Source organism: Loxodonta africana, chromosome 18 (assembly GCF_030014295.1).
Source record: "Loxodonta africana isolate mLoxAfr1 chromosome 18, mLoxAfr1.hap2, whole genome shotgun sequence".
Classification (NCBI taxonomy): domain Eukaryota; kingdom Metazoa; phylum Chordata; class Mammalia; order Proboscidea; family Elephantidae; genus Loxodonta; species Loxodonta africana.
The window spans coordinates 38,708,306-38,726,556 of record NC_087359.1 but is presented as its reverse complement, the minus strand read 5'-3'; the positions used below and the strand labels follow the sequence as shown (position 1 = coordinate 38,726,556).

The window sequence follows — 18,251 nt, the reverse complement described above, 5'->3', positions numbered from 1 at the left end:
TGCCAATGCCTTCAGTGGAGCTTGGACCTCTTCCTTCAGTACCATCAGTTCTTGATCATATACTGCCTCCTGAATGGTTGAATGTTGACCAGTTTTGTTTTGTTTTGTTTTTTTGGTATGGTAACTCTGTTTATTTCTTCCATCTTCTTTTGATACTGTCTGCATCGCTTAGTATTTTCCCCATAGAATCCTTCAATATCGCAGCTTGAGGCTTGAATTTTTTCTTCAGTTCCTTCAGCTTGAGAAACATCAAGAGTGTCCTTCCTTTTTGGTTTTCTAACTCCAGGTCTTTGCACATGTCATTATAATACTTTACTTTGTCTTCTCCAGCCACCCTTTGAAATCTTCTGTTCAGCTCTTTGACTTCATTATTTCTGCTGTTCACTTTAGCTACTCTATGTTCAAGAGCAACTTTCTAAAATTTTTCAATTCTCTTCTGACATTGATTTTGGTCTTTTCTTTCTTTCCTGTCTTTTTAATGACCTCTTGCTTTCTTCATGTATGATGTCCCTGATGTCATTCCACAACTCTCATGGACTTGTTCTAATTTTCTTCAGCTTCAACTTGAACTTGCATGTGAGCAATTGATGGTCTGCTCCCCAGTCAGCCCCTGGCCTTGTTCTACTTGTTGATATTGAGCTTTTCCATCATCTCTTTCCACAGATATAGACGATTTGATTCCTGTGTATTCCATCTGGTGAGGTCCACTTGTACAGTCGCCATTTATGTTGTTGAAAAAAGGTATTTGCAATGGAGAAGTCATTGGCCTTGCAAAATTCTATCATGCGATCTCTGGCATTGTTTTTATCACCAAGGTCATATTTTCCAACTACCAATCCTTCTTCGTTTCCAGCTTTCACATTCCAATCATCAGTAATTGCCAATGCATCCTGGTAGCATGTTTGATCAATATCAGACTGCAGAAGTTGGTAAAAATCTTCAATTTCTTCATCTTTGGCCTTAATGGTTGGTGCATAAATTTGAAAAATAGTCATATCAATTGGTCTTTGTTGTAGGTGTATGGATATTTTCCTATCACTGACAGTGTTGTACTTCAGGATAGATCTTGAAATGGTCTTTTTGACAATGAACATGATGCCATTCCTCTTCAATTTGCCATTCCCAGCATAGTAGACCACATGATTTTCCAATTCCAAATGGCCAACACCAGTCCATTTCAGCTCACTAATGTCTACAATACTGATGTTTATACATTCTTTTTCATTTTTGACAACATCCAATTTTCCTAGATTCATACTTGGTACATTCCATGTTCCTATTATTAGTGGATGTTTGCAGCTGTTTCTTCTCATTTTGAGTCATGCCACATCAGCAAATGAAGGTCCAGAAAGCTTGACTTCATCCACATCTTTTAGGTTGACTTTGAGGGGCAGCTCTTCTCTAGTCATGTTTTGAGTGCCTTCCAACCTGAAGGGCTCATCTTCCAGCACTATATCAGACAATGTTCTGCTGCTATTCATAAGGTTTTCACTGGCCAATTTTTTCAGATGTAGGCTGCCAGGTCCCTCTTCCTAGTCTGTCTTAGTGTGGAAGCTCCGCGGAAACCTGTCCACCAAGGGTGAACCTGCTGGTGTTTAAAATACTGATGGTAAAGCTTCCAGTAACACAGCAATATGCAAGCCACCACAGTACAACAAACTGACAAGTCATGGTAACTTATAACAATAATTCTTAAACATGAAAAGACTTAATAAGCCTTCATTACAAAAGTAATGCAAAGCCAACTAAACCAAATTAAAACTTTAGACAAAAAAAATCTTTAAACTTAATGATTATTCTCATATCCAAAAAGCTTCAGATATAACACGTAAAAATCTTGACACGTGGTACCATATACTCAGAATATATCAAGAATATATTAAGCTAAACATTTGAAAGGTAATAAAAACTTTATGGGTAAATGGTGTGAATTCATTAGTTGAAACCATTGACTTTGATAATGCTAGATTTAAAAGAAACAAAATAGTAACCAAGTCAGCAACTGAATTAATAAAATTATGACATAATATCATGTGCTTGTGTTCATAAAACAGAAACAAATCTTTTGTGGCTTCTACTTTCAAAGTTGTAACTTTCAAAGTTGTCAGAAGTTTATTATAGATTACTGAGAAAAAATACTTTGTTATTTAAAGTAAATATTTTAAAAGTAAAAACCTTAGGTTTTTTTTTTTTTTTTTTTTTAGCTACCCATCTTTTTGATTCAGGAATTTATTTTGTTGAACCTGTGCCTTCAAGGCAGGTTGTATAAAGAGTGAAATTAACACTTTAGCCTAGTAATTAAGGAAAGTTTCATTACCTTAACAGTGGGAAATCCAATTCTTTGTTTTATATGCTATTTGACTTTAAGCTCTTAAAAATTCTTGTGAATTAACTCAATAAACCTTCAGTTGCAATAAACCAGAACCTTGATTACATTAAACAAAACTCTTCAATAAGTTTCTCAAATTTGTTGCCTTTGTCCCATATTGCTTAGACTATAACACTTTTTTTTTTATATATAACACTTCAAGTGTCATAAAATGAACATATTTGTCTTCAGGTCTAAATATATATATATATATATATATATATATATATATATATATATATATACATATACATATTCAGAGCCCCGGTGGTGCAGTGGTTAAGAGCTCAGCTGCTAATCAAAAGGTCGGCAGTTTGAATCCACCAGCCACTGCTTGGAAACCCTGTGGAACAGTTCCACTCTGTTCATAGGGTCACTATGAGTCAGAATTGACTTGATGGCAATTCCAGAGCAGAGTGGAGGAGCCCATCACCACCAAAGTAGGAGAGACAAGCAGAAGAGACCCAGCAGCAGAGACCTGGAAACAGGAGAAGGTGTGGTGGGCGTTTCAGCCCACGGAGGAAGCTGAGAGATTGAAGGCCAGGGAGAGGCATGCTTGTGAGCACAGCTGGGGAGAGCCTATTCTGGTGGAAGAACTGTATCTTGAGTGTTCTTGAGCCTGAATTGTAACTGGTACTTCCTAAATAAACCCCGTAATTGTGAATATGGTCTGTGAGTTCTGTGTGGCCATTGCAATGAATTATTGAACCCAGCAGAGAAGCAGAGAGTGCTGTGTGAGAGATGGTGTGTGTCAGAATTAGTAAAGATAGCGGAGAGAGGAGGCTTGTCTGGCTTCCACCTCGTGGGAATCAGCCTTGCACTGTTGATTTTGGTTCTTCTTCCCCCTTGTGGGGTTGGAGGAGATCAGACACTGCCCCCAAGCCATTTTTACAATATATATGCACACATATGCATATATATACATATGTACACATATGTGTATATATATACTTTTTCTGTGGCATACAAGTAAGAGTCTTTAAGTTTTAATTATAATGAATATCCATTAATTTAGCCTAATATTAGTAAGTTACCTTATATGGTACAAAATATAATTACTGTAATCAGTTGAACTTTCTTCTTATTCTGGAATTAATAAAATTATTCTTTTTCCTGAAATAAAACGTAGTTCATACAATAAAATTATCTAAAATTACTAGGAAAGATTTTGCTTTTAAAATTGACATATTACAAAACATAAAAATCTTTATCAGGACAAACTCATCTTTATTAATTCCTGGAAATATTTGGAATATTAAACTTATACAACCACTTGTTATTAAAGCAATTGGAGCACTTTCTTTAAGGAAATATTAAAACTTAATTTAATAATACTATCTGGAGGTAAGAAATTATTGTATTTTCGTAATTCTGGTTTTTGCATGCTTCATAGGATACTTTAGCGAAATAACAGAATAATTTGTTTCTTTTCAAGCTTTGTTATCTCAATCAAAATAAATGATTTATCTTTTTTAGTGCACTTTTTAAATAGACTATCAAAGTTTCTCAAAATGTATACAGCAATTCTTGGGTAAATGTGAGTTATTTTAACAGAAAACGAGTTCTAGCATTTTGTTTAACTAGTTTTAAATTGATTGTAAACAACAGACAAACTAATTAAAATAGGCATATTTGCAGAACTATTAACCTGCACATGCTAGCAAAAAAAAAAAAAAAACACAGAGAAAACAACAGTCACCTCCCCCTGTGAATTTGAATGTGTTAAAACATTTAGAGAGTGAACTGAAAAATGAAAGTAAAAAAGGCAAAACACACAAACAGATAAATGAATTTGACCAGCTCAAAATCCCAGTAAAAAATGTAGAATATGTTCAGAAAAATGATCTACTTAAGTAGAAATAATATTTTAAAGGAATTTCTTGGCTACAAAAACAGCAGCAGCACTCTGGCAGGGAAAAGTGCCAACTTAAGGGAAAAACTCACAAATTATCACTAATATAAACTTACAATTATTTGGGGGTAGAAGCTGAATGAAATCCATCTGCCATTTAAGCATTGATCCTGAAGGCAGAGGAAATCTCCAGGTGAAACTTTAAATGGGAGCCCTCATGCAGATATCGAATCATGGGAACATGTTAATATTTAGGTAAAACTAATTTGCTGTTTGGCTGTGTTAATAGTTTTGTATCAGGGTCTTGATAACAGCCCCCCTCTTCCTAGTCTTTTTATTTATTAATTTGAGCTACTTGCTGATGTTTCTTAAGGCTATCCAGAGTTATTTCAGTAAGGTTGTAAGTGCTCAGAAATAAATTAGGATAGACTCTATTACAGTTTTTATAAGAGTAACAATCAATTTTGAGGCAGTTATCTTAGTTATCTAGTGCTGCTATAGCAGAAATACCACAAGTGGATGGCTTTAATAAACAGAAATTTATTCTCTTACAGTCAAGGAGGCTAGAAGTCAGAATTCAGGTTGTCAGCTCCAGGGGAAGGCTTTCTCTCTCTATCAGCTCTGGGGGAAAGTCCTTGTCATCAATCTTCCCTGGCTGAGGAGCTTCTCAGCACAGGGACCCCAGGTCCAAAGGACACACTCTTCTCCTGGCTCTTGTTTCTTGGTGGTATGAGGTCCCCTGTCTCTCCACTTGCTTCTCTCTTTTATATCTAAAAAGAGACTGACTTAAAACACAACATAATCTTATAGATTGAGTCCTACCTCATGAACATAATTGCCTCTAATCTTGCCTCATTAACATCATAGAGGCAGGATTTACAACACATAGGAAAATCGTATCAGATGACAAAATGGACAATCACACAATACCAGGAATTATGGCCTAGCCAAGTTGACATATATTTTTGGGGAACACAATTCAATCCATGACAACAGTTTTATTGTCTTTTTCATTCATTTAGTAAAAATTATTTTTGCTTTATTCATCTCATTTCTTGGCACTCAGAACAATGAGAAATTACATAGTTGGTAGGTTTTTACCAGTATTTTTCTAATAAGAGAATTATTTATCTCTTCCTAAATGCAAGGATAAAAGTAAATTCTGAATTATAGGAAGATGAAACAATTTCTTTTTTCCCTTTGTTTGAAGTTTTGAACTTTTGCACAATTAATTCTTCTTGAGAAAGATTTATGGGTGGCACCTAAAAGGACCTTAGCTTACTATTGATGTATGCTTTATTTAAACAGTCTAATACCAACTACAAGCCCTGGTGGCACAGTGGTTAAGAGCTCAGTTTCTAACCAAAAGGTCGGCAGCTCAACTCCACCAGCAGCTCCACGGAAACCCTATGAGGCAGTTCTACCCTGTTCTATAGGGTCATTATGAGTCAGAATCAACTCAGTGGCAACAGGTAATACCATCTAGAAGCAGGAAATTATTACATTTTTATGAAATTTTCAATAAATTTCTGAGGATTTAGTAAATCTATATCCACTGTGTCTGGCTCCATTTCTGGGGATTTTTTTAACCTGCTGTTTCTATTTAAGCTTTTGCTTTTCTTGGCTTTATAAGCATGTATCTTTTTCTTTTTTCTGGGTCTTTTAAAGTATTTCTTCAGCCTTCTTGCTCTAAAGCAAGACTGGCCTGGGCATCTTTTCAGCCAGTGTGTAATTTCTCACTTGGCTGGTTTTGTAGTTACTTGTCTTTTTTGTTTCTATGGTTTGAGGTAGTTTATGAGCCAACCTGTTAGTCTTGGCAGCAGGAGTGATTTTTTCAGTAAGTCTTTTTTTTTTTTAATTAAGGATGAAAGTTCAGAATTAAGGGTGTTTTTAGTTTCAAGTAGAGACAGGTTGGGGGCAGAGGGAATGGCAGACAAAGAAGCAGAGAAATTTTTAATTAGATGCCTGAAAACTTAACTTTGCTGATTATTTAGAGCTTCCTTTTTCCAGTCCACTGTGCAGAAAAGTGAATTTTTACTGAGCTCAAACATTTCCTAGGCCAGCCACTGGTCTGAAACTTTATCTCTGGCAAGGACATGGCATTTTAATGTGGTCCATAAGCGTCATTTCCTCATCTTACCAGAACTTCAGCACATGCAAATCAGAATTCAGAAATCCGCAGATACAACCACTCATCACTAGATGGCAGGCAAACTTCACCTTTGAGCAATCTTAGAGACAAGCCACCTATACAGAGAATTACTTTCAGCTTTTCCCGAACTACAAAGAAATACTCCTTGAAAATACATTTACCTCTGTACTGACTGAGATGTTCAAATTTAAACAACACAAACAAGTAAAAGCTTACCAAGATGTCTGAGAGAATCCAACAGAAAAATACAACAAAATGCTTAATAAAAGATCTTGGAAAACTGCATTGTAAATTATGAGGTTCAAATCCAAGAGCACTTACCTCCACAGGGTCCCTGGGGTCTGTGGAAACAGTAGGACACAAGGGATCCTGTCAGTGGGACCTGTTCCAGTCCTCAGCCCCTCAAGTGTCCCAACAAAAAAAGATGGCTTTGGATTCTGCCACTCCCAACAAAATGTCATAGGGAAAAAGACCCCAATCTCAAATTTAGTCAAAAGAGATTTTTATTAAGCCAAGCCAAAGACAATCATTCAGATAAGGGACCTGCCTGTGAGCACTGAGCACAGAGACTAGCAGAATCCACTGAATCACAATCAGGGAATCTAACATACTGTTACAGAAAGAAGTGAAGTTTAAAAAACTCCTGATTATTTATTCATTAACATATCACTGTCAAAGGTAGGGAAACATAACATACAGGAATACATGATTGGTTTAAAGAGTTTTTGTTAGCTAGGTACCATTTAGTTACTATTAGGAGGGTTCCTTGGGAATGGCCTGGCAACATTTGTTCTTGGCTTAGTGATTTGCAATGGATTCTGAGGTCAGTCACAAGGAAATTGTAATACGCTCTTTTGTGAAACCATAGCTTCCCTGGAGCATAGCCTCCTTGTTGGTTAAATCAAAAAAAAAAAAGAAAAAAACCAAACCCATTGCCATCAAGTCAATTCCGACTCATAGTGACCCTATAGGACAGAGTAGGACTGCCCCATACGGTTTCCAAGAAGCACCTGGTGGATTCAAACTGCCGACCTTTTGATTAGCAGCCATAGCTCTTAACCATTATGCCACCAGAGTTTCCCTTTGTTGGTTACGATAAAGAACATTCCTCCCCTAAGTAGGGGAAACAATGACTTTCAGCTTGTACTCTAATTTCTTCCTGAAACTTTTCATAATGATTAACTATAACTATTAACAAACACTCATACAAAACAGATTCTAGCATTACCTATAACCTTAAACAAATTCTCACATAAAATGAATTCTAGGCCCGAACCCTGCTTTAGCTTCTCTTACTCTAGTCAAGACCCCATATAATTTTAGGGTCTCCACATCACCTTAAATCAAAAATATCACCTGAAGTCTTCTTAAAACCAAACAATAGTTTAATAAAAAATGTCTGCCTTGACAGGGCCACGGTAGCTGCAAAGACACACCCAAACTCCTTGAGGGACCGAATTGTTGGGCGGAGGACTATGCGAACCATGGTCTCAGGGAACATCTAGCTCGATTGGCATAACAGAGTTTATAAAGAAAATGTTCTACATTCTACTTTGGTGAGTAGCGTCTGGGTCTTAAAAGCTTGTGAGCAGCCACCTAGAACACTCCATCTGTCTCACTGCTTCGGGAGCAAGGAAGAAAGAAGAAAACTAAAGACACAAGAGAAACATTAGTCCAAAGGACTGATGGACCACATCTAACACAGCTCCATCAGACTGAATCCAGTACAACAAGATGGTGCCCAGCTACCACCACCTTCTCTAACAGAGATCACAATAGAGGATCCCGGATAGAGCTGGAGAAAAATGTAAAACAAAATTCTAACTCAAAAATAAAGACCAGACCTGCTGGTCTGACAGAGACCGGAGAAACCCTGAGAGTATGGATCCCGGACACCTTTTCAGCTCAGTAATGAGGTCACTCCTGAGGTTCACACTTCAGCCAAAGATTGAACAGATCCATGGTACAAAACAAGACTAAAGGGATGCACCAGCCCTGGGCTGGGGACTGGAAAGTAGGAGGGAACAGGAAAGCTGGTAATAGGGAACCAAGGGTTCAGAAGGGAGAACGCTAACATGTCGTGGGGTTGTTAACCAATGTCATACAACAATGTGTGTACTGTTTGATGAGACACTAGTTTATTCTGTAAACCTTTATCTAAAGTTCAATTAAAAAAAGAAAAAGAAAAAAAATATCTGTCTTCAGCATTGTTCTCTTTTAAGATCTATATGGGATTGAATTGACAACAGCAACTCGAAAGATTAGACAGGAAACTTAATGAGGGAGGCACAACTCAGAAAAGTAGGTTAAGAATGGTTGCACAACTCCAAGAATGTAATCAATGTCACTGAATTTTACATGTATAAATTGTTGTATTTTTGATGTTCTGCTGTATATCCTGAACAACAAACACAAAATAAATTGTATATTTTAAAAAAACTATCCCTTGAAGCCATCCTTAAACTAAACAATTTCGCACCAATTAATGAAAAATGTTTTTGCTGAGCATAGCATTCTTATAAAAAATTATATATATGAGCTTAATTTGACAATTAATCTAAAGCACAAAGGAGAACTTTAAGGGGTAGAAAGCCTAAATTAATGGTGATGAAATAATATGGGTAGAAAGAGTGAGAATGGTGACACAATGTAAAGTATGTAACCAATATTATTGAAGTACTCATGTAGAAATTGTGAATGGATGTATGTTTGGTTGTGTATATTGCCACCAAAAATAAGTAAAATACTGTTGTTAGGTGCCATTGAGTCAGTTCCAACTCATGGCAACACTATATACAATAGAAAAAAACACTGCAAGGTCCTGTGCCATCCTCAGAATCGTTGCTATGTTTGATTCTGTTGTTGTAGCCACTGTGTCAATACATCTCGTTGGTCTTCCTCTTTTTCACTGAGCCTCTACCTTACCAAGCATGATGTCCTTCTTCAAGGACTGGTCCCTTCTGATAACATGTCGAAAGTATTTGAGACGAAGTCTCACCATCACTCCTTCCAAGGAGTATTCTGGTTGTACTTCTTCCAAGACAGACTTGTTCATTTTTCTGGCAGTCCATGGTATATTCAACATTCTTCGCTAACACCGTAATTCAAATGAATCAATTCTTCTTCGATCTTCCTTATTCATTGCCCAACTTTTGCATGCATATAAGGCGATTGAAAATACCATGGCTTGGGTCAGGCACACCTTAGTACTCAAAGTGATATCTTTGTTTTTGAACACTTTAAAAAGGTCTTTTGCAGCAGATTTGCCCAATGCAATGCGTCATTTGATTTCTTAACTGCTGCTTCCATGGGTGTTGATTGTGGATCCAAGTAAAATGAAATCCTCGACAACTTCAATTATTTTCTCTGTTTACCATGATGTTGCTTATTGGTCCAGTTGTGAGCATTTTTGTTTTCTTTATGCTGAAGTGTAATCCACGCTGAAAGCTGTACGCTCTTTGGTTTTTAATAATAAAATATTAAATAAATAATAATGATGGTGGAAAAATTCTTGCTACAAATGCAGGTGAAAACATCAAAATGCTAAATGGCTCGTATAGTATAATTATTGCCCCTATATAAAAATATGCATGAAATGGACTAGGACTAAGAAGGAGATTTGCAGAAGTGTTAACAGTTATATTATGAATGGGATTATGGAGGTCTTTTTTTTTTTTTAAATCAAAATGTTCTCTTGATGGTGGTATATCATGTTTTTAATAACAAAATTTTAAAATAAAAGATCATCTAGTAACGCTAGATGATAAAAAGTGGGTGGCTTTAATAAAAAGAAGGAAACCCTGGTGGCATAGTGGTTGAGTGCTACGGCTGCTAACCAAAAGGTGGGCAGTTCAAATCCTCCAGGTGCTCCTTGGAAGCTCTATGGTGCAGTTCTACTCTGTCCTATAGGGTCGCTATGAGTTGGAATCGACTCAACGGCACTGGGTTTGGTTAATAAAAAGAAATTTATTTTCTCACAATTAGGAGGCTAGAAGTCCAAATTCAGGGTGCTGGCTGTAGGGCAAGGCTTCCTCTCTCTGGAGGAATGTCCTTGTCTCTTTTGAGCTTCTGCTCCTGGTGATCTTCTTGTAGCTTGGCATCTCCCTTCCCCCATCTCTGCTTCCTTAAACTCCTCCTTTTATATTTTGTAAGAGATTGACTCAAAACGCACCCTACACTAATCCTGTCTCATTAACATAACAAAGACAAACCAATTCCAAATGGGAATATAACCACCGGCATAGAGGTTAGGATTTACAACACATATTTTGGGGGGACACAATTCAATCCATGTCACTCTTCCTCTTTCTAATTATCACTCATGAAGGAATCTTTAATAAAGCAACTAGTTGTGTTGGGCTTGAGGACATTAAGTAACACAGACTCCATCCCTAATCCAAGTCACTTTAGTCCAAGCCTAACCATGCAGACACACCTGTAGACAATAGCAACTTATTTTTTACCCACCCAACCTGATCTGGGTCAACGTCGCATCCTTCAATCTCTCCTTCTCCCACATTCCCATCTTCCCTCTCCTTGGCTTGTCTCAGAAGCAAAACTCCTATTAGTTTATCCAGTTGATTTCAGCTAAAATATCACAAGAAAATTATGTGACTGAAAATTTTCTCCAAAAGGTATAAATGCTACAAGCCCCTTTTGTTGTCACCGCAAGACACATGAAGTCTCTAGTTCATTAACTGTCAAAGTAAAGAAATTAGGTCATTTTTCTGGAAGTGTTTTTTACCAGTAGAACTTGACACCAACCAACATCTCCTCCCCTGCCCACTAAATCCCACTAAATGAAAGAGATACTGTCTGTTTTCTCATCTAATACATTTCTGCTTATTAATTCTTTTTTCCTGGTTCAGTTTCCTTGTGGTCAGAGACAAGTAGAACAATCAGCCTTTGAACTAGGTGGGAGATTGTAATCTGAGAGGCTAAAATCCATTCACTGTTAAAAACTCTAATCAATTACTGTGGTTACTGTTAAGTTTTAATAATATACACGAGCTTCAAATTAGCACATTTTTACTAACCAAAGCTAGTGCCGTCGAGTTGATTCCGACTCATAGCGACCCTATAGGACAGAGTAGAACTGCCCCATAGAGTTTCCAAGGAGCACCTGGCAGACTTGAACTGCCGACCCTTTGGTTAGCAGCCGTAGCACTTAACCACTACTCCACCAGGGTTTCCACATTTTTACTACATATCTTTTAATAAAAATTGTACTCTATACGGAAGTTAATTTGAAGAACTCAGTTATACGTAGTTGGCTCCCAACACACACCTGACTCAGCTACAAGGGCTCCTTTCAAAAGTAAATTTGTATCCAGAGGAAACTGATAACATTCACAATTTTTCAAGATTGCTTAGGGAATGTGGTTTGTGTCTCCCACCCTTGTGGCATTATACGTTGTTGTTGTTCTTAAGTACCCTCAAGTCAGTTCCCACTCATAGCAACCCTAGGCACCACACAGAATGAAACACTGCCCAGTCCTGCACCATCCTTACAATCCTTGTTATGCTTGACCCCATTGTTGCGGCCACTGTGTCAATCCATCTCATTGAGGGTCTTCCTCTTTTTCGCTGACCCTCTACTTTACCAAGCATGATGTCCTTCTCCAGGGACTGATCCCTCCTAATAACATGTCCAAAGTATGTAAGACACAGTCTCGCCATCCTTGCTTCTAAGAGGCATTCTGGTTGTACTTCTTCCAAGACAGGCTTGTTCATTCTTTTGGCAGTCCATGATATATTCAATATTCTTCATCAACACCACAATTCAAAGGCGTCAATTCTTCTTCGGTCTTCCTTATTCATTGTCCAGCTTTCACATGCATATGAGGCGATTGAAAATACCATGGCTTGGGTCAGGCACACCTTAGTCTTCAAGGCGATATCTTTGCTTTTCAACACTTGAAAGAGGTCCTTTGCAGCAGATTTGCCCAATGCAATGAGTATTTTGATTTCTTGATTGTTGATCCAAGTAAAATGAAATCCTTGGCAACTTCAATCTTTTCTCTGTTTAACATGATGTGGCTTATTGGTCCAGTTGTGAGGATTTTTATTTTATGTTGAAGCTGTGGTCTTTGATCTTCATTAGTGAGTGCTTCAAGTCCTTTTCACTTTCAGCAAGCAAGGTTATGTCATCTGCATAACGCAGGTTATTAATGAGTCTTCCTCAAATCCTGATGCCAGGTTCTTCTTCGTATAGTCCAGCTTCTTGGATTATTTGCTCAGCATACAGATTGAATAGGTATGGTGAAAGGATACAATCCTGACGCACACCTTTCCTGACTTTAAACCAATCAGTATCCCCTTGTTCCGTCCAAACAACCGCCTCTTGATCTGTGTACAGGTTCCTCATGAGCACAATTAAGTGTTCTGGAAATCCCATTCTTCACAGTGTTATCCATAATTTGTTATGATCCACACAGTTGAATGCCTTTGAATAGTCAATAAAACACAGGTAAACATCCTCTGGTATTCTCTGCTTTCAGCCAGGATCCATCTGACATCAGCATTGATATCCCTGGATCCACATCCTCTTCTGAGGTGTTACATGGTATTACATATTTCTCCATTTATGCAATAGATGTGAAATAAATACCAATAGCACAGTGATTTTAATGACGAAGAAATCAAACTTGAGTTACCTCAATTTCATCATCTGTGTGAACCACTTTGAGGTGTTAATTTGTTGAGTCTTTAATCTTAAAATTTTAAAGTGCCAGGTGTAATATTTTTGTTTGGCAAGTGTGAATTTTAATTCATACATAAAATGTTTTTCTAAATTTGAATATCTTTAAATTGTAATTTATTTTCAATTATTTTTAAACTAAAGAAAGAAAAAAAATTGAAGCAAGAGAATAATAATTTGTTACCGATGGTTATTATTGAAAATAATTCTGTCCTGTAGAGGCGCTGTGTTTTAAAAATGATCCGCTGATATGTCACATGTTGTAGGGTTGCCACTGTTCCAGGAGGCCAGGAAGGCTGATTTCCAGGACCTTGTACAGTCTGGAGAAAAGACTGAAATTGTCAAGGAATTTATTTTACTTAGATCCACAATCAACACCCATGGAAGCAGCAGTCAAGAAATCAAAAGACGCATTGCTTTGGGCAAATCTGTTGCAAAATACCTCTTTAAAAGGCTGAAAAATAAAGACGTCACCTTGAAGACTAAGGCGCACCTGACCCAAGCCACAGTGTTTTCAATCGCCTCATATGGATGTAAAAGCTGGACAATGAATAAGGAAGACTGAAGAAGACCTGACACCTTTGAATTGTGGTGTTGGCAAAGAATATTGACTATATACCATGAACTTACAAAAAAATGAACAAATCTGTCTTGGAAGAAGTACAACACCAGAATGCTCCTTAGAAGCAAGAATGGCAAGACTTTGTCTCACATACTTTGGGCATATTATTAGGAGGGATCAGTCCCTGGAGAAGGACATCTGCTTGGTAGAGGATCAGCAAAAAAGAGGAAGACCCTTAAAGAGATGGATTGACACCGTGGCTACAATGGGCCCAAACATAACAATGACTGTGAGGATGATGCAGAACCGGGGAGTGTTTCATTCTGTTATACATAGAAGCCAGGATGGTGAGGCTTCATCTCAGGTGCTTTGGACATGTTATCAGGAGGGACCAGTCCCTGGAGAAAGACATCATGCTTGGTAAAGTAGCGGGTGAGCAAAGAAGAGGAAGACCCTCAAGGAGATGGAGTGGCTGCAGCAATGTGCTCAAGCATACGGATTGTGAGGATGGCACAGGACCATACTGTTGTATGTAGGGTCGCTGTAAGTCAGAACTGACTCCATGGCACTTCACAATAACAACAGTACAATGCATGGCACATAGTAGGATTATCAAACATTTGTTGGATGAAATATTTTGAATAAAACGTCCCCAAAAATCAAAAAGCATAGGCTTTAGCCTCAGATGGAGATGAATTCCAATGCGCTCCTTTCAGTATCGTCCTTGGGCAATGTCCTTCCTCAGCTTCCACCACTGTAGGGTGCAGATAATAAGAATACATTCTTCAAAGGTGCTGTGAGGACTACCAATACAATCTAGAACAGGGCCTATGCATAACAAGTGTTCTGTAGTGTATGAAGTCAAATTGAAACAGGCAGGCTAGAACAAGAACCCGGCAGCATCTGACTATGTCCAAACTGTTTCCTGGAACAACTGGGAAAAACAACTCCATAAAACTGTTAGAGTTTCAGATAACCTAAAATACCTTTCCCTAAAGTTGTTTTTCAGAAGCAGCCGGATGGAACCAGTCCTAGGGACATGGGTAGAACCTGCGACCGCTATGAGACCTTCTACCAGAGGCAGTAAGGAGCTGCAGCCTTAGTTGGGAATCGAACCCGGGGGTGCGGGGGCGCGGGGGTAAGGGGACAGGTGACCGCGTAGGCGCTACACCCCTTTAGTAAGTGCTGCCAACCTTCCTAGAAGCCTCTGGCAGAGACTCCATCTTACTAGCGGAGTGCCCGTGCAGATGTAAGGAACTAAAGAGCCACCTCCAACTGCTCATACCAAAAAGGGAGTTGTCTGAAGCCCTAGCTGCTGATGTCGCTATTACCCCACTTCCTTTTCCTAGCGAAAAATGAAAGCTGGAGACAAAGACTTGAAAACTCGTGCGGGGGAGTACACTGCGCAGTGCTTTCATTTTCTAAATACAAGCTTTCCTTTCAAAAGTCAGCCCAGTCTCCCCGAGTAATTCTTTTCTCCTGGGCAAGACAAGGCCTCACTTTTGGGGGTTCGGTGGGTTCCAGGCTGTAACAAAATGAATTTAACCAACTAACATTTATGGAGTTTAGTGTATGCCATCATGATGATCATTTCCTGGGTTGATAGGGAGTGTTGGGGTGAACTACTTACCTTAGACAAAATCAGGAATGGTGGTCACACAGACCAGCATCCTTAAAATCTTAAAGATATAAAGATAGCTGTTGTTGCTAGCTGCCCTGGAGTCAGTCCCCATTCAAGGTGACTCCATGTGTTTCAGAGCAGAACTGCTCCACAGGATCTTCCAGGCTGTGTGACCTTTCAGAAGCAGATCCCAGGCCTGCCATCTGAGGCACCTTTGGGTGGGTTCCACTGGTAGTTAGGCACTTAACCTTTTGCACCACTGAGGGACCAGTTAAAACCACAGATGCTTTCAGCATGATTCCCAAATGCCCATAGTGAGGGAAAAGTCAAGTTTGCCTGAGACTTGACAGCTTTAAACTGGCACCATTTTAGACGCCAGGATCCCCAGCTTCCTTCTCCCCCCGTCACGCATTTAAGCAGGTAGGGTGGGGGCCAGGGAAAGAGAAAGCTGGAATGAAAGCCTTAGCTGGGACATCCAAGGGGCTCAACAACGGCCTTTCTTTCTCACACTCCTCCACATCCTCTGTACAACGTGTGCCTCATTTTAATGCCTGTAAAATGTCATCTCACCATGTTTTTGCATTTTCCTGCAATGGTTTCTTGTCAATGTTTAATCATTGCCCTAGAATTTTGAAGAATACAAAGAAAAAAACACTGGGGATAAAAAAGCACAAGATATATTTCTAATCCTTCTTTGCTGTTGATAAAACATTAAATTAGCCCACAAGCCGATTTTTTCCAGGTTGTTTTTCTTTCCAGGCTCCCTAACGCGCAGGGACTCTCCCCTGAGAACGTGCGTCTGGACCTGAAAACCAGCTTTCACGAATCCCGGTCCGTCTGGAGGTTTTCTGAAGCTGAGCAAGGGGTGAAGCCTCAACTCCACCGACTGTCTCGAGCCCGCGGACCTCGCGCCCTGACGCCCAGATCCCCGAGGTGCCCCGCTGCACTTTGCCTGACTGCGGTCTGTTTGGGGCACAGGAAAGAGGCGCCCTGGCCAGAGCCGCCGGGGACCAAGCCCCGAGCCCGGAAGGCCGAATCCCATGCGCCGGACGTTCACACTTCACAACCTTGGCCACGCGTGGCAATCCCACGTCGAACTGTCCAACCGAAAAACCTGTATTCCTGGGGGGGCAGAGCTGCGGACCGAGCCGGGAACTCCAAACTCGGTCCCCAGGCGCCACCCCCCTCCCGCCGTCCCCACCAATGCAGGGGACAGGCTGGACTTCATTTAGAGACGACCTGCCCCCTCCCCTCGGCCCGGGTGTCTGCGGTCTCTGCACCTGTCCTCTCGGTAGGCGCGCCCGGTTGGCAAAGTTTGACCCTCCTTTCTCTGCTCCGGGCACACTCACCCGCGCGACGTCATCCCGACCCCGCGCCTTCGGAAAGCCAGAGCTCGTCGAGTGGGGCAGCGACCCGGTGTTCTGTCCAGCCCTGGCACAGTCCAGGGCCAACTAACCTGGAGCAGAAAAGGTGGACGACGCCACAAGGGCGCCAGTCAGGTCCTCGCCACCCCGCCCCTATCTCTGCCCACGCCCAGGAAGACACAAGAATGTGACCACAAAATGATCACGGCCCCTGCTTACTGAGAGCCTACTAGGTATGGAAGGTTAAACGTTTTACCTGCATTTTATCTTTTTTTTTTTTTTTTTTTGGTCACAATAGCCTTAAGAGGTGACTACAGTTATTGGTCCCACTTTTCAGCCAGGAAATAAGCAAACTGAGGTAGTCAGCTAGTAAGTGGTGGAGCTGGGTGGGACCCAGTCTGAGTCACTCCGACTCGGTCTCGGGCCATGAGAATGCGAGACGCCTCCCTCACTCCCCAAGCCCAGCCAGACTCCACCAGCCGAGCTGAGAGTCGGACCTCTCGGTGGAAGGCCAGGAGACCAAGCCCGGGATCACTGAAATGCCGACTTTTCCCAAAACCCCGAAAGGAAAAGGTCTGGGAGAGGCTGGACACGGAATACGAGCACGCCCCTCATCCCTGCCCAGAAGCCTGCAGCATCACCTGCGCTGCCCTGCTCCCTCCTAGTCACCTCTCCAAGCTTCAGGGACAAGTCCTCACACTAGTCCTGGCACTGTGCTTGGAGCCAGCAGCCTGCCTTTCCTGGGCGAAAGGCGCACCCTGCCCAGGACTGGGATTCCCGCTCCGGCGCTTGTCTCCTGACCCCCAAATCTGCCTTGGACCTCTTCTCTGCCTCTAATCGGGCTTCTGTCTCCACTTTAAAAAAAAAAAAAAACGAGAGACAAAATCCCCCGCGCAACTCTCTTCTAATCACCGCGGCCCCGTCCTTACCTTCCAGGTGAAGTTTGGGCCACACGCCCACGCCCCTCACTGTCTCTCCTGCAGCTCACACTTGGTTTCGCCCAGTTCGGCCTTTACTCTGCCTTCACCCTCAAATTCATCCCTCACTCCACCTGAACTACCCTGGCAAAGACTGGAGGCGAGGCGGGGCGAGGCGGGGCGGGCCGGGGCGGGCCGGGGCTGGGGGCGGGGGGGCGGTGCTGCTGCATGTGATTGAATCTCTCTGACAGGAACCTATACAGCCACTTAATACCTCTAGGCCTGGAAGTGTCTGGTGAATTTCAGATGACATTAGCATTTGTTGGACCCTTTTCATAAGCCAGAGTCCCTGGATGGGGCAAACGGTTAATGCACTTGGCTGTTGAAGGAAGGTTGGCATTTGGATTCACCTACAGGTGCCTCAGAAGAAAGACTGGGCAATCTACTTCTGAAAAATTAGCAATTGAAAATTTTATGAAGCACAGTTCTACGCTGACACTCATGGAGTCGCCAAGGCAACTGGTTTTGACGTCTTCATAAACCAGGCAAGATGCTGAGAGCCTCCTGTGGCTCATGTAAAGTGTAATTGTATTGTAGTAAACCTCCAAGCTAAGTTTCAAACATAATTTTTTTTAAGTAGACATAACAATGGCATCCAAAATGGGCAGAATATGTTTCCATATGTATACAGTATATACTAATTATACCCTGCTGT

The 18,251-nt window shown here is 40.7% G+C and overlaps 1 protein-coding gene across 3 annotated transcripts in view; it reads right to left on the bottom strand.

Moving 5' to 3' along the window:
- Positions 1 to 16,787, bottom strand: part of B4GALNT2 (beta-1,4-N-acetyl-galactosaminyltransferase 2 (SID blood group)) — a 99,648-nt gene extending 82,861 nt beyond the window's left edge. For all 3 annotated transcript variants that reach the window (XM_010594350.3, XM_064271184.1, XM_023553615.2), the window contains exon 1: positions 16,605 to 16,787. In XM_010594350.3, coding sequence (XP_010592652.2) covers positions 16,605 to 16,618 — 14 coding nt within the window. In that variant the 5' untranslated portion in view covers positions 16,619 to 16,787. The remainder of the gene's footprint in view (positions 1 to 16,604) is intronic.
- Positions 16,788 to 18,251: the final 1,464 nt, after the last annotated feature.